This window comes from Oncorhynchus clarkii, unplaced genomic scaffold, assembly GCF_045791955.1.
Source record: "Oncorhynchus clarkii lewisi isolate Uvic-CL-2024 unplaced genomic scaffold, UVic_Ocla_1.0 unplaced_contig_10754_pilon_pilon, whole genome shotgun sequence".
Classification (NCBI taxonomy): Eukaryota; Metazoa; Chordata; class Actinopteri; order Salmoniformes; family Salmonidae; genus Oncorhynchus; species Oncorhynchus clarkii.
Window position 1 is genome coordinate 157,662 of NW_027261101.1, and position 17,339 is coordinate 175,000.

Consider the following 17,339-nt stretch of genomic DNA (forward strand, 5'->3'; position numbering starts at 1 on the left):
GTCTTTGTGGTTAAATAGGTTTTTCAAATTCACTGCTCGACTTAGGGACCTTACAGATAATTGTATGTGTGGGTTACAGAGATGAGGTAGTCATTCAAAACTCATGTTGAACACTATTATTACACACAGAGCAACGTATTATGTGATTTATTCAGCAAATCTTTACTCCTGAACTTATTTCAGCTTGCCATAACAAAGGGGTTGAAAACTTATTGACTCAAGACATTTCAGCTTGTCATTTTTAATCAAATTGTTAAAAAAAAAAAATATTCAACAAAATGTGGAAAAAGTCAAGGGGTGGGAATACTTTCTGAAGGCACAGTGGGATGGCTACTTTTCACCCTGCCACACACAGCATCATACTGTCCACCATTAGTAACTAGCATTTCTGGAAGCATTTCTGGTAGCATTTCTGGTAGCATTTCTGGTAGCATTTCTGGTAGCGCTCCAGTTCGGTTCTGCATATAGTTCAATTGAACCCAGAGGGTTATATGATACTGACTCCCACCAGTCCAGTCCACCACACACAGGAAATTCAGACCGCCTTTGAAGATCAGTGTTTTCCATATTGGTAATGAAACACAGGCGGGTCAGAGGAAACCTGACAGCACAATGGCCCTAGAAAGACTCTCGTATGCATATGATGTATGCGACAATCCTTTATCAATTAAAACCCTCCAGATATGACCACACAGTCACAGCCTAGTCAATGGTTGCGTCTCAAGTGACACCATTCTCCTACATTGTGCACTACTTTTGACCAAAGTCCATATGGCTCTGGTCAAAAGTAATGCACTATATAGGGAATAGGGTGCCATTTGGGACGTACACTATGATCACTGGTCCGGGGACCGTTACTGGTCCCTAAGATGTTACAGGCTGGTCCAGAGCTGCTGGTGTGTGCCAGATGGTTAGCTGACATTGATTTAGTCAGTTCTCATGCTGTTTTTTAATGTTATCAAGCACTGTATGTAATGAATGAAATGAGGACATACTAACTAAAAGCTGTGAACCTCTTTGAACTCTACTGCCTTGTGGACACATTTTTACCTCCCTCGTCAGTTTTGACAGGGTGTGCTGTGTGTACTGCATTCTGTCTGTCACTTCTTTGTCTCTTTTTCTGGACACTTTTCTACTGTATTTTGTTCATGTTGTCTGTTGCATTTCTCCTCCTTTTCCTCTTTCTACTCTTTCCTGTCTATTTTCTCCCTCCCCTCCCCTCCATCCATCCCTCCACCCCTCCTTTTCAGAGAGGAGGAAGAGGAGGAAGAGGAGGAGGAGGAGGAGGATGAGGAAGATGATGAGAGTCATGATATCACAGAGACCACTAGAAAGGGCTTCCACAGGTATTTCAGGAAAACAGGTTTTCCCCCAAATAGAACCTCTTCTTCCATATCTTTCTTTCAGTCTTGTCCTCCATCCATCTCCCCCTTCCTGGACAATGTATAGTGTTGTTAACAGTGTATGGGTGTGTTAGAACTACATAAAAAGCATATCTGTTATTGTAAACGTGTAATGTATTCCCCTTGGATGTACCCCACCCCCTTTGTCCTCCCCTTTGCTCTGTTACTCTGTTGTTTTAGCATGGCGCCCATGCAGGCAGTAGAGGACTCCTCTAGCTTGTGTTCTCCTTTTCACTGTATGGTCAACCTCATCCCTGACGCCTCAGCCGCCTCAGAGAGAGAGAGAGAGAGTGTGGCCATGGCCAGCCCTATGGCCCCTGTGTCCACCCCCCCTAGAAACACTGGCTCTAACCCCCAGGATGTCTCTCCCAGTCCCAGATCTACTTCCCTGGTCATAGCGCTTGGCTGGGGGAGACTGCCAGGCACTGCCCACCCTCTGGGCCAACAGCACAGCACCTCTGTACCCTCCTCTTCCTCCCCCTCCTGCTCCTCCTCCCCCTCGAGGGGACATAGTCAGTCCTACCTCCAACCGCCCAAGCCCCTCCCACTCCTCCCTGATGTGGACCTGAGCCAGGTGTCTGCCTCTGCTGAGGCCGAGAAGTGTGTTGAGAGGGGCGTGGCCAGACAACAGCGCTACAGGTAGAGGTGCAGCAGCAACAGGAGCTCTACAGTTCACTTCTTCACCTCTGGCATTACATTCACTATGAAGGAATACCTCCCCAACTCTTAAATATACACTGTCATCCCTCAACACTGGTGTCTGTGTCTTCATGTCTACCTGGCTTGCTCCCTCACAATCCACTTGGCTGAGAAGCTGCCGTACTGAATGTCTTTTGTACAAGGGGTATAGACATAGTGTTAATGTCTACCGTGTCAGACATATTCTGTGTTGTCGAGTCATATTTGCTTTCCGTGGCCTACGAGGCACTTGGAGATGGTCTCCCTCATGCATGTTATGTATGCTTTAACTTGTGTCCAGTTGAACACATCTTTAGCTTGCCTCGCCATTCCTTTGACCTTTAAAGGCCCAGTGCAGTAAAACATTAGATTTTTCTGTGTTGTATATATATTTCCACACTATGAGGTTGGAATAATACTATGAAATTGTGAAAATAATGAAAATACCCTTTTAGTGTAAGAACTGATTGAAAAGACAGCCTGAAATCTCTGCCTGTTTTGATGGGATGGAGTTTTGGCCTGCCTGGTGACATCACCACGGTAGATGAGTTTCAGAAATGAAACAACACATGTACATTTAACCATTCGTTAGAAAAAATTACAATGCATAGTCTTGGCATTAGGGCTCTGCTCCTTCAGGCCAGCTCACTGCCAGAGCCAAGCGTCACGTGAAGAGGATGACGTAAGTGCAGGCAGTGAGCCCGGCATGCTGTACCAAATCCCCTGAAGAAAGACACACACAACCCACAGGTGGAGGCTGGGGTGGTGGTGGGATATCACAATCAGCAAGCATAGCGAGTAACAGCTAGTTACAGCAACAACGACAGCAATAGACGTGCATTCACGTGCCATCCAGCATCCAGGAAGCATGTGTACAACTGGTCAACTTAAATAGACCGAATGGAAGTAGAGTGTGAATCCAATTGGTGCAATATCTGCTGATGTGATCAGCTGATGTCACCACACTGGGGTTTCCCTTCTGAACCGGCTCCACAGACCAATAAGAGAGAGATTTACAAACCTCTCTGCCAATAACAGCTAGTTTTCAGTTTCCCCCTCCGTACTCAAACCACTCCCAGACAGTCCTGGCTAAATTGGTGCTTTGAGAAATAGCTCTTTCCTAAGAAGCTATTTTTGTTTCTTTTTGACCATTTGAACTGAAAGAAAATCACTGTGAGGTACTTAATGTTTATCCAGAAATGATTTGATATTGAGATAAAAACTTGTGCATTGGGCCTTTTAAAGATAGTTTAACACCAGATGCCCAGTAGGCTGCTACATTTTCCTGTCCGCTGTGTTTTATTTTATGTTGCTTCTATCATCCATCCCGGATGGCACGCATACACAGGGAAAAAGGAAAGAGAAGAATTTGAACAAAGACGTATCATTTCCTTGACTGAGTCAGCTGCTAGATGTGCAACTCCAGTTGAGAACACTACGTTTTACTGACATTTACTGCTCATCTGTCTTTCATTGTGGCGTTGCACCACAGTTAAACCCAGACATGCCTAGAAAATAAAATTCAAAAATGAAAATGCACCATAACTCACGTTTGAGTGTCTCTTAGATGTCTGTAATGTTGTGCGGAGCTGCAGCAACAGAGATAGGATGGAAAGTAGTGTTGCCATATTGTGAACAGACCAGGCCAGAAGTGCTTCAGTGTGTAGGCCTACAGTAGAGCACTCCCTACCTCCTATCCCATATCATCCTAGTCTTAATGACCCACCAGGAAGTAGAGGTCTTTTAACTGTGGGCTTTATGGGAATATAAAAAAGGTTTGATTGTTTTTAAAGAGTATGTAGAGTCCGTGTCGGTGGGGGGAGGGGCAGAAATATTCTCTTGCTTCTTGGAATCACCATGTATCTTGCTACAATCCTTCAGTCAATCGTTCTCCAGACTTCCGTTTTCTTTGTGTTTAACCCTTGCATGCTTCTTTCCTTCATTACAATTTGTACTTGACTGTCCCTCTCCTCTCTCTCTCCTCACTGTTTCCCTTCAGCAGCCAAACAGCTGTATTGTATACATCTAGAGCACCCGTTAGTGCTGGAAGGTAAGACTTAGCCACTGTGCTAACACTAGTCTTATAGTCCTATAGGTAAGACTTAGTCTCCAGGTTAACACTAGTCTTATAGTCCTATAGGTAAGACTTAGTCTCCAGGTTAACACTAGTCTTATAGTCCTATAGGTAAGACTTAGCCTCCAGGTTAATACTAGTCATATAGGTAAGACTTAGCCTCCAGGTTAACACTAGTCTTATAGGTAAGACTAAGCCTCCAGGTTAACACTAGTCTTATAGGTAAGACTTAGCCTCCAGGTTAACACTAGTCTTATAGTCTTATAGGTAAGACTTAGCCTCCAGGTTAATACTAGTCTTATAGGTAAGACTTAGCCTCCAGGTTAATACTAGTCTTATAGGTAAGACTTAGCCTCCAGGTTAACACTAGTCTTATAGTCTTATAGGTAAGACTTAGCCTCCAGGTTAACACTAGTCTTATAGTCTTATAGGTAAGACTTAGCCACCAGGTTAACACTAGTCTTATATTCTTATAGGTAAGACTTAGCCTCCAGGTTAACACTAGTCTTATAGTCTTATAGGTAAGACTTAGCTTCCAGGTTAATACTAGTCTTATAGTCTTATAGGTAAGACTTAGCCTCCAGGTTTACACTAGTCTTATAGTCTTATAGGCAAGACTTAGCCTCCAGGTTAACACTAGTCTTATAGTCTTATAGGTAAGACTTAGCCTCCAGGTTTACACTAGTCTTATAGTCTTATAGGCAAGACTTAGCCTCCAGGTTAATACTAGTCATATAGGTAAGACTTAGCCTCCAGGTTTACACTAGTCTTATAGTCTTATAGGTAAGACTTAGCCTCCAGGTTAACACTAGTCTCATAGTCTTATAGGTAAGACTTAGCCTCCAGGTTAACACTAGTCATATAGTCTTATAGGTGAGACTTAGCCTCCAAGTTAATACTAGTCTTATAGGTAAGACTTAGCCTCCAGGTTAATACTAGTCATATAGGTAAGACTTAGCCTCCAGGTTAACACTAGTCTTATAGGTAAGACTTAGCCTCCAGGTTAACACTAGTCTTATAGTCTTATAGGTAAGACTTAGCCTCCAGGTTAATACTAGTCTTATAGTCTTATAGGTAAGACTTAGCCTCCAGGTTAACACTAGTCTTATAGTCTTATAGTTAAGACGTAGCCTCCAGGTTAATACTAGTCTTATAGTCTTATAGGTAAGACTTAGCCTCCAGCGTAACACTAGTCTTATAGTCTTATAGGTAAGACCTAGCCTCTGCTATCTTAGGGCATCTATTTAGATACTGTACACTCAGGGGGGGTTGAGGGGAATTTGGTTCCCTTTAGTGAAACAAATTCTACATGAAACTCATTTCTACATTTCTAAATGCTATTTTTAGCTGAATTCCTAGTGATTCGACAGTGGTGACCTGAACACCCTGGAGATTTAAATGATGTGTCAGTGCTTTCCAACTGTATCAAACACACCATGACATGGCAGTGAACCCTGCTGCTGCATGCTGAGCACCTCTTGGAATGCAACGCTCCCTGCTTCACTATCTCATTCAACAGAGCCATTAAGAAGCACCTTAAAAAGCAGCAGGGTTGTTTAGAGGTCAGCTCTGCTCTTGAGTACAGTCATTTCCTCCCTTAAGTTGAATCCCACTCAAGTCCCGTTGCTCTTGGCTGTGCGCTTGTCTTGGGTGTCTGGCGACTGCCTTTCAGGACCTCCACAGGCAGAGGCAGTGTCCCAAAGCATACCCTATCCCTTATCTTTCATGTTTAAAAACATATATTTAGCCAGGCAAGTCAGTTAAGAACAAATTCTTATTTACAATGACAGCCAACCGGGGAACAGTGGGTTAACTCCTTGTTCAGGGGCAGAACGGCAGATTTTTACCTTGTCAGCTCAGGTATTCGATCCAGCAATCTTTCGGTTACTGGCCCAACACTCTAACCACTAGGCTACCTGCCGCCCCTTATATAGTGCAATACATTGGACCAGAGCCCATTGTGCACTATTTTGGGAATAGGGTGCCATTTGAGGCACACATCCTTAGTGTCGGGAATTCTAACCGTGAATAACAATGTTTCCTCCTCCTGTTGTTTGCAGCCGACACATAGGCCACGTCATGGCGCTCCCTGGCAGGTCCCAGGGTGTAGCCAGCGCCAGCGCCCCCACCACCCCTGTACACCGCTCCCAGGGTGTTGCCAGCGCCCCCACCACCCCTGTACACCGCACCTTTGCCACCTCAGGGGCACCACAGCTGGACTCCAAGTCTGACAGGTCAGCACTCAACCAATCAATGAATCAATCAATGAAACAAGCCCCACCTCTGTGTATGAGTTCCAGACACGGATTTAAATATTATTTATTTTCTTTCAAATCATTTAGGTGCGCTTGTTTTAGCTTGCCCAGCGTAGTAGGACCAATGGAATAGTAATATGGTCTTCCTCTGTTGGGTTACCCAGACCTTCTCTGGGGAGCTTGTTGTCCTCCTCCTACAGACAACACCAGGAGTCTCTGACTGCAGAGAGAGAGAGGAGGAGACAAGAGAGGGAGGAACGACTGCAGAAAATCGAGAGGGAGGAGAGGACCCGCTTCAAGTGAGTCCCAACCTGCATCACATCACACTACTCATAGATGGAATTGTCCTTTTGACGTTTACATTGCAGTTCAGTTCCCTCATTAAAAGTCCCAAACCAATTCACCAGAATCAAACACAGAACGACTTTGTCCACAGCTTTATACACTTATCTGTACGGTTACCGGCTGGAGTGATGGAGTTTTGTCTGGGATGAATAAGAGTCTGAGCTTTGTTCCACAATATATCAGATGAGTTGGAGATGTTTAGAAACTGGACATACTTGTCTGTCTGTTTATTATGGTCATCAGTCAGGGACATGATGTGAGTCTAAGGAGGAGATACATGCTCTGCATCCCAAATGGAGCTCTACTGGGTCATAGGTCTCTGGTCAAAAGTAGGGCACTTATTATGGGATAGGGTGCAATTTGGGGTGCAGTCATGGATATGTTGGTTCGGCAGAAAACAAAGTCCTGCTGGCCTTCCTTTTACTTGTTTTCTATGGCCATATAAAGACCTGGATGTCAGACTGAGCCCTGGAAAGCTCCTCTGGTCTGTGTGTCTCCTCTGTCATGTCAGACTATTTCTCTCCCACAGTATCTACAACTATTCACACTGTCCCATTGGTTAACTAAGGATGTCTTTTAAAAAGGTACTATAGAATGTGAATGAAAACAAATATGAATTGAAATGCACAATAAGATATAGATCTCACATTATTTTCACATACTGTCTCTCCCTCTCTCTCTCTCTTTCTCTCTCTCTCTCACACTCACATACTTGGAACATTATCAGTCGGGATTACATGGACAAGAGGGAAGAGACAAGACAGGCCAGAGAAGAGAGGTATGTTGTCTACTTTCATTTCTAATATACAAATAGACACAGTGCTCTCTAGCAATGTGGACTCTATAATCATTCTGATAGACACAGTGCTTTATATCAATTAAGATTCTAGAATCATTCAGATAGACACAGTGCTTTATATCAATTAAGATTCTAGAATCATTCAGATAAACACAGTGCTTTATATCAATTAAGATTCTAGAATCATTCAGATAGACACAGTGCTCTCTAGCAATGTGGATTCTACAATCATTCAGAGACACAGTGCTTTATATAAATTAAGATTCTAGAATCATTCAGATAGACACAGTGCTTTATATCAATGTAGATTCTAGAATCATTCAGATAGACACAGTGTTTATATCAATTAAGATTCTAGAATCATTCAGATAGACACTGTGCTCTATATAAATGAAGATTCTAGAATTATTCAGATAGACACTGTGCTCTATATCAATCTAGATTCTAGAATCATTCAGATAGACACTGCTCTATATCAATGTAGATTCTAGAATAATTCAGATAAACACAGTGCTCTATATCAATGTAGATTCTAGAAGCATTCAGATAGACAAAGTGCTCTCTAGCAATGTAGATTCTAGAATCATTTAGATAGACACTGTACTCTATATCAATGTAGATTTTAGAATCATTCAGATAGACACTGTGCTCTATATCAATGTAGATTCTAGAATCATTCAGATAGACACTGTTCTCTATTTCAATCTAGATCCTAGAATCATTCTCCTGTAATAAGTACAACATAAAGACTCTGACATGAGGGAGTAATATGCCTTGAAACCTTTTTGAGGAGAATTGTTAGCAGATGTAGAACAAGTCAGGCTCAGCCTCTGGGCTGAAATATAGGTGTCAGGCCCCCTCTAAACCTGCTGCTGTGCATTAAGACATCTACAACTGAATGGGACGAGGGGTGGAATTGGCTTTAAGTCATGGATACGGTCCAGATAAGGTAGGCTATGCATGTGTAATGTACCACCTTCCAGACATATGTATGATCAGTGTTATTTAAAACAGGAATCTTAGGTTATGTGTGTGACGTCTATATCAAGATGAAACACTGTTATCAGACCCATGGAGAAGTCGCTGTAGGACACTGTAGGTATCTTCAACATTTATGTGTCAATTAAGCACCTGGAGAAATCCGAGAAGCATCACAGAGTCCCAGACATTTGACCACTGTTTCAGAAAAGGAAGTGTGAGGGAACTGAATACAGTATATTACTGGTAGAGGGTGGCAGTAGCCTTGAGGTTAGAGAAATCTTCTCCTACCCCCATGAGATAGATATGATATAACAATAGACCTAAACAGGTGGAGTAACATCCTTTTTGAATAATATTCTGGGACTCCCTCTTCCAGATATAAGTGCGTTGAGAGGCTCGCAGCAGAGGAGTATGAGAAAGAGAGAGAGCGCACGAGAGCGCCACCCAGGGGGCGCACAGAGATCACCCTGAGCCTGAGCCCCACCCCCTCCAGTCGCTCCGCCTCCCCCCGCTGTGCCACGCCCTCCTCCATCGCCTCTCCGGAAGACGCTGGCACCATTCCATCCCAGACATCCCAGACATCCCAGACGCAGGGTAAATAACCTTTTCCAAACGTTTAACCAACATTAAAGCTCCCATCTCAGATTCAGAGTAACATAACGTTCTCCAAACATTTAACAATCATTACCGGTCCAGAGAAGTTTTATGTATTTGTTCCCGGGGTCTGATGGCTGTATTAACACAAGGAGGGTGATTCACTCACACTTTGGAATTAGAGTCAGCTGCACTAATGATGGCTGTATGGTGTCTGTTGTTCCCGGGGTCTGAATTAACACAAGGAGGGTGATTCACTCACACTTTGGAATTAGAGTCAGCTGCACTAATGATGGCTGTATGGTGTCTGTTGTTCCCGGGGTCTGAATTAACACAAGGAGGGTGATTCACCCACACTTTGGAATTAGAGTCAGCTGCACTAATGATGGCTGTATGGTGTCTGTTGTTCCCGGGGTCTGAATTAACACAAGGAGGGTGATTCACCCACACTTTGGAATTAGAGTCAGCTGCACTAATGATGGCTGTATGGTGTCTGTTGTTCCCGGGGTCTGAATTAACACAAGGAGGGTGATTCACCCACACTTTGGAATTAGAGTCAGCTGCACTAATGATGGCTGTATGGTGTCTGTTGTTCCCGGGGTCTGAATTAACACAAGGAGGGTGATTCACCCACACTTTGGAATTAGAGTCAGCTGCACTAATGATGGCTGTATGGTGTCTGTTGTTCCCGGGGTCTGAATTAACACAAGGAGGGTGATTCACTCACACTTTGGAATTAGAGTCAGCTGCACTAATGATGGCTGTATGTTGTCTGTTGGGAGGAAAATCATCAGGACTTGATAAGAAAAGGATTTCATTCTTGTTTTTCTGTGTGCTTCAGAATGAGGTGTCTAAGTGTATGTTGCTAAATCCCAAATATGTTCTGGGATGGGATGGACATTACTTTAGCTGCCTGTGGGAAAATGCTTTGCATGATGGTTTGAAATGTAGTGAGTGGCTAGCTTTTAGGTCCCAGGCATACCCCAGTGATTTGTATGTGATTGTAGTGTGGTTTTGGCTGTGGTAGCGCCAGCCGCTAGGGCGTGGAACTCTTAATATGGGGTTCCATTCACATTCTACAGTAGGAGCCAGGAAGAGGTGTGGTGGACTGTGGACTACAGCACTGACCATAGAGGGACAAGCCTTTCAATACCTCACAGACTCAGTTATGATGATACATGAATGAATATCATGAGAACTAGATGTTGCTAGTCTGGGGTGGTTATTCTAACCCACCAAAATGGGATAATGGGATCAAATGAGAGGTCGAATCTAATTTCGAAACACATTGTCATCATAGCTGTTAATTCATTTCCTGTAACATTCAATGAAGTATGAATTGACATGCTTAACGACTTGTGCTCCAGACCAAAATCTAGACAATTTATAATTTTAATTCATTAAATGTCACAGAGCAATTTTATGGTATTTACATTATAAACAAGATCATTTAAAAATGATATCAGACAATATTGAAAAGGCACACAATCAAAACCCTTACAGGAGCTTTCTGTTTTGTTTGGTCCTGTTTTCTCTACCAGGAAGTGAAGTAGACGTAGAGCCAAGCCGTGACCTTCAGACTAGAACTACAAGTCCAGCGCCAGAGTTAATAGTATCAGGACCTTCTCCAGAACCCACAGAGCCCCCCTCCCAAACCCCCTCCCAAACTCCCCCGGCGCCAGCCGAGGAGCAGGCAGAGACAGAGACGCAGACAGAGAAGCAGGAAGTAGCTGAAGTTGAGTCCAAGCAGGAAGTACTAGAGCTAGTGGAGTTAGCGGTAGATGAACAGACACAGGGTAAAGAGCAAGAAGAAAGTGAGGAGGAGGAGGAGGGTAAGGAGGAAGAGAGACAGTCAGGGAATGAGGTAGAGGGAGAAGAGAAGGTAGAGGTAGAGGGAGAAGAGGTGGAGATAGAAGATGTAGAAGTGGTAGAGATAGAGGTGGAGGAGGAGGGAGAGAGGGAGCAGGCTGCGTCGGAGGAGAGGGAGGTGGAGGAGAGGCTGGTCCTCCTCAGTGAGAAGGAGAGGCAGAATGAGGAAGTGAATGAGAAGGACAACTGTTCTGCCTCCAGTATCTCCTCAGCCAGTAGCACTCTGGAGAGAGAGGAGAGGGAGGAGAAAGTCAACAGCAACCTTGAACCAGGTACCAGCTGCCCCTCAGAAGGAAATGCAGACTTTAGGACACTTGGCCTTTTATGACTTAACATATGGCTTGTGATTTGTGCCCATACTGTAAATGGAACACTTGCTAATCTTCCGTATGCTGTACATCAGTAGGCAGACATTGAAGTTCAACTCATGTCAGAACATTTCATTCCACCCATGTTCTCATTTCAGTTTCTGATATACAGATCTGCTCTCTATTCTGTTCTGAAGGCTAGCAATCCAATCCACCCTTCCTCCTTGTGTTTGTCCACCTCTAGGCCAGTGCATTAAGGAGGAAGACGTGAACGGGCAGTGCAGCAAGATCCTCAACAGCAAGCGCTTCATGCTGGACATGCTCTATGCCCAGAACAAGACCACTGCCGACGAGGACGAAGAGAAGGCTGGAGAGACAGAACAGACGGAGAAATTTAAAGAGGGGATGGAGACGTCATCGCTAGAGGGTCAGGACGGGTCGTCGGTGGCCAGCCTAGCCAGTCGTATCTCTACACTGGAGGCCAGCAGGCAGGCCTGTGAGGAGAACGTCAAGAAGATGGAGGTGCAACACCTGGAGAACCAGGGGAGCGTCAGGGCCGTGGCCGAGAAATTTGGAGACCTTGTTAAAAGCCTTGTGTCGCCTCACGAGCTGGAGGCATTGGAGAAGCAGCAGCTAGGGCAGCTTCAACCTGATAAAGACAAAGCTCCTCCGGCCCCGTCCTCCTCTCCCCTACCTCCTAAGAAGGAGTCAGATTATATCTGGGACCAGCTGATGGCAGCCCCCAGGGAGCTGCGGATTAAAGAGATGGACTTTACAGACCTGGCAGACGAGGATGATCTGGACATCCTAGACGTGGACAGTGTGCTGATGGGCTCCAGTGACCTGATGATCCCTCCGCCTCCTCCCTGTCTCTCCACCCTGCCCCCTCCCCCTCCCCTGGGCCTGTTCGGCTGCCCCCCGCCCCCTCCTGTCCCTGGCATGATGCCCCTTCCCCCGCCCTTCATGCCCCCCGGACCCACCCAGCCCTACCCGGGGTCCCCCCAGCTGAGCCGAGGGACAGGGGAGCCCCCTCTGTTCCAAAAGAAGAAGAAGACTATCCGTCTCTTCTGGAACGAGGTAAGGCCCATGGACGGCCAGTACAGGAACCACAAGCGTTGTAGAGAGTCTCTCTGGTCCAAACTGGAGCCGGTCAAAGTGGACACGTCCAAGCTGGAACACCTGTTTGAAACCAAGTCCAAGGAGCTGCCTGTTACCAAGGTACCTTTGTTGACTGGTTTGGTTATTTATACGTATAGGAAATGTATGTGGGTTTTCTCAAGAAATTCATTTGTGAAATGATGTCACCTAAAGCATTTAGGGGCGGGTTCCCGGACACAGACTAAGACTAGTCCAGGAAACAGCCCCATAGATGTTTCCAACTTGTCCTCTTCCTCCAGAGCACATAGGTTTAGACATCAGGTGTGGATCTACTAACTACACCTTCTGTTCTGTATACACTCAGCAGAACAGCACTAACCAGCTTCACCGTGTTGGTAAAGACTGACCTGCATGTTGTCTGTTCTGTATAAAACTCAGCAGAACAGCACTAACCAGCTTCACCGTGTTGGTAAAGACTGACCTGCATGTTGTCTGTTCTGTATACACTCAGCAGAACAGCACTAACCAGCTTCACCGTGTTGGTAAAGACTGACCTGCATGTTGTCTGTTCTGTATACACTCAGCAGAACAGCACTAACCAGCTTCACCGTGGTGGTAAAGACTGACCTGCATGTTGTCTGTTCTGTATACACTCAGCAGAACAGCACTAACCAGCTTCACCGTGGTGGTAAAGACTGACCTGCATGTTGTCTGTTCTGTATACACTCAGCAGAACAGCACTAACCAGCTTCACCGTGTTGGTAAAGACTGACCTGCATGTTGTCTGTTCTGTATACACTCAGCAGAACAGCACTAACCAGCTTCACCGTGTTGGTAAAGACTGACCTGCATGTTGTCTGTTCTGTATACACTCAGCAGAACAGCACTAACCAGCTTCACCGTGGTGGTAAAGACTGACCTGCATGTTGTCTGTTCTGTATACACTCAGCAGAACAGCACTAACCAGCTTCACCGTGGTGGTAAAGACTGACCTGCATGTTGTCTGTTCTGTATACACTCAGCAGAACAGCACTAACCAGCTTCACCGTGTTGGTAAAGACTGACCTGCATGTTGTCTGTTCTGTATACACTCAGCAGAACAGCACTAACCAGCTTCACCGTGGTGGTAAAGACTGACCTGCATGTTGTCTGTTCTGTATACACTCAGCAGAACAGCACTAACCAGCTCCACCGTGTTGGTAAAGACTGACCTGCATGTTGTCTGTTCTGTATACACTCAGCAGAACAGCACTAACCAGCTTCACCGTGTTGGTAAAGACTGACCTGCATGTTGTCTGTTCTGTATACACTCAGCAGAACAGCACTAACCAGCTTCACCGTGGTGGTAAAGACTGACCTGCATGTTGTCTGTTCTGTATACACTCAGCAGAACAGCACTAACCAGCTTCACCGTGTTGGTAAAGACTGACCTGCATGTTGTCTGTTCTGTATACACTCAGCAGAACAGCACTAACCAGCTTCACCGTGTTGGTAAAGACTGACCTGCATGTTGTCTGTTCTGTATACACTCAGCAGAACAGCACTAACCAGCTTCACCGTGGTGGTAAAGACTGACCTGCATGTTGTCTGTTCTGTATACACTCAGCAGAACAGCACTAACCAGCTTCACCGTGGTGGTAAAGACTGACCTGCATGTTGTCTGTTCTGTATACACTCAGCAGAACAGCACTAACCAGCTTCACCGTGGTGGTAAAGACTGACCTGCATGTTGTCTGTTCTGTATACACTCAGCAGAACAGCACTAACCAGCTTCACCGTGTTGGTAAAGACTGACCTGCATGTTGTCTGTTCTGTATACACTCAGCAGAACAGCACTAACCAGCTTCACCGTGTTGGTAAAGACTGACCTGCATGTTGTCTGTTCTGTATACACTCAGCAGAACAGCACTAACCAGCTTCACCGTGTTGGTAAAGACTGACCTGCATGTTGTCTGTTCTGTATACACTCAGCAGAACAGCACTAACCAGCTTCACCGTGTTGGTAAAGACTGACCTGCATGTTGTCTGTTCTGTATACACTCAGCAGAACAGCACTAACCAGCTTCACCGTGGTGGTAAAGACTGACCTGCATGTTGTCTGTTCTGTATACACTCAGCAGAACAGCACTAACCAGCTTCACCGTGTTGGTAAAGACTGACCTGCATGTTGTCTGTTCTGTATACACTCAGCAGAACAGCACTAACCAGCTTCACCGTGGTGGTAAAGACTGACCTGCATGTTGTCTGTTCTGTATACACTCAGCAGAACAGCACTAACCAGCTTCACCGTGGTGGTAAAGACTGACCTGCATGTTGTCTGTTCTGTATACACTCAGCAGAACAGCACTAACCAGCTTCACCGTGGTGGTAAAGACTGACCTGCATGTTGTCTGTTCTGTATACACTCAGCAGAACAGCACTAACCAGCTTCACCGTGGTGGTAAAGACTGACCTGCATGTTGTCTGTTCTGTATAAAACTCAGCAGAACAGCACTAACCAGCTTCACCGTGGTGGTAAAGACTGACCTGCATGTTGTCTGTTCTGTATACACTCAGCAGAACAGCACTAACCAGCTTCACCGTGGTGGTAAAGACTGACCTGCATGTTGTCTGTTCTGTATACACTCAGCAGAACAGCACTAACCAGCTTCACCGTGTTGGTAAAGACTGACCTGCATGTTGTCTGTTCTGTATACACTCAGCAGAACAGCACTAACCAGCTTCACCGTGTTGGTAAAGACTGACCTGCATGTTGTCTGTTCTGTATACACTCAGCAGAACAGCACTAACCAGCTTCACCGTGTTGGTAAAGACTGACCTGCATGTTGTCTGTTCTGTATACACTCAGCAGAACAGCACTAACCAGCTTCACCGTGGTGGTAAAGACTGACCTGCATGTTGTCTGTTCTGTATACACTCAGCAGAACAGCACTAACCAGCTTCACCGTGGTGGTAAAGACTGACCTGCATGTTGTCTGTTCTGTATACACTCAGCAGAACAGCACTAACCAGCTTCACCGTGTTGGTAAAGACTGACCTGCATGTTGTCTGTTCTGTATACACTCAGCAGAACAGCACTAACCAACTTCACCGTGTTGGTAAAGACTGACCTGCATGTTGTCTGTTCTGTATACACTCAGCAGAACAGCACTAACCAGCTTCACCGTGTTGGTAAAGACTGACCTGCATGTTGTCTGTTCTGTATACACTCAGCAGAACAGCACTAACCAGCTTCACCGTGGTGGTAAAGACTGACCTGCATGTTGTCTGTTCTGTATACACTCAGCAGAACAGCACTAACCAGCTTCACCGTGGTGGTAAAGACTGACCTGCATGTTGTCTGTTCTGGTTGGATTCTCAAAGCTGATAGAGGAAACTATGTTTTCTCTTCATAATTAGTTTCTTTCTGTGTTTGTGTTTTGGTTTTGTCCGTTGAGCCTGTTGAGCTGGAGCCCCGTGTTCATGCTTCAGGCTTCATTCATCCACAGCATCAAAAGTAGTGCCATTTATAGGGAATAGGGTGCCATTTATAGGGAATAGGGTGCCATTTATAGGGAACAGGGTACCATTTATAGGGAATAGGGTGCCATTTATAGGGAACAGGGTACCATTTATAGGGAATAGGGTGCCATTTATAGGGAATAGGGTGCCATTTATAGGGAATAGGGTGCCATTTATAGGGAATAGGGTGCCATTTATAGGGAATAGGGTGCCATTTATAGGGAACAGGGTACAATTTATAGGGAACAGGGTGCCATTTATAGGGAATAGGGTGCCATTTATAGGGAATAGGTTGCCATTTATAGGGAATAGGGTGCCATTTATAGGGAATAGGGTGCCATTTATAGGGAATAGGGTGCCATTTATAGGGAACAGGGTACCATTTATAGGGAATAGGGTGCCATTTATAGGGAATAGGGTGCCATTTATAGGGAATAGGGTGCCATTTATAGGGAACAGGGTGCCATTTATAGGGAATAGGGTGCCATTTATAGGGAATAGGGTGCCATTTATAGGGAACAGGGTGTCATTTATAGGGAATAGGGTGCCATTTATAGGGAATAGGGTGCCATTTATAGGGAATAGGGTGCCATTTATAGGGAACAGGGTACAATTTATAGGGAACAGGGTGCCATTTATAGGGAATAGGGTGCCATTTATAGGGAATAGGTTGCCATTTATAGGGAATAGGGTGCCATTTATAGGGAATAGGGTGCCATTTATAGGGAATAGGGTGCCATTTATAGGGAACAGGGTACCATTTATAGGGAATAGGGTGCCATTTATAGGGAATAGGGTGCCATTTATAGGGAATAGGGTGCCATTTATAGGGAACAGGGTGCCATTTATAGGGAATAGGGTGCCATTTATAGGGAATAGGGTGCCATTTATAGGGAACGGGGTGCCATTTGGGGCGTAACCCTGCTGTCCATGGTGACGTTCTGACTACGTCCCGCACCACGCTGTCTCCTGCTTCAAACTATTGAAGAATGCTGTGCAGGATTTAAACCAGGTTGTCTTAAATGTACTGTAGGTCAACCCTGTCTTCCCGACCTGCTAGTAGACAGAATGATGGAATGTGATGGATTCCCTCTAGTATCTTGTCAACATCATCAAAGGTGCAGCCTGTCTTCTATAAAGTTTTCTCCGTCACTTTAAACTCGACTGACTCTGAGATGGTCCAAAACTGAAAGCAGGAGGGATATATATAAATATAGATGTAGCTAGATATAGTGTAGAGAGGAGATCAGATCTACTATAAAAGGTCATGTACAGTATTACAGTCACACAGTTTTGGTCCCTGGCCCTGATCCATTGTGACTGAGACTCTCTAGTTCTGAACGTTTCAACACTTGATCTCACCGGCGTTTGTTAATGATGGATTTTTATGTTGAGAGTTTTATGGAATCCCTGGACTGATTTTATGTATAATAC

At 45.1% G+C, this 17,339-nt stretch overlaps 1 protein-coding gene across 1 annotated transcript in view; it reads left to right on the top strand.

Moving 5' to 3' along the window:
- Nucleotides 1-17,339, top strand: part of LOC139404835 (FH1/FH2 domain-containing protein 3-like) — a gene marked incomplete at its 3' end in the record, with an annotated part of 179,976 nt that overhangs the window by 155,031 nt on the left and 7,606 nt on the right. Inside the window, exons 10-16 of the mRNA XM_071147365.1 lie at nt 4,081-4,131; nt 6,216-6,389; nt 6,575-6,709; nt 7,483-7,533; nt 8,912-9,129; nt 10,671-11,270; nt 11,551-12,524. Of these exons, the coding sequence (XP_071003466.1) occupies nt 4,081-4,131; nt 6,216-6,389; nt 6,575-6,709; nt 7,483-7,533; nt 8,912-9,129; nt 10,671-11,270; nt 11,551-12,524 (2,203 nt within the window). The remainder of the gene's footprint in view (nt 1-4,080; nt 4,132-6,215; nt 6,390-6,574; nt 6,710-7,482; nt 7,534-8,911; nt 9,130-10,670; nt 11,271-11,550; nt 12,525-17,339) is intronic.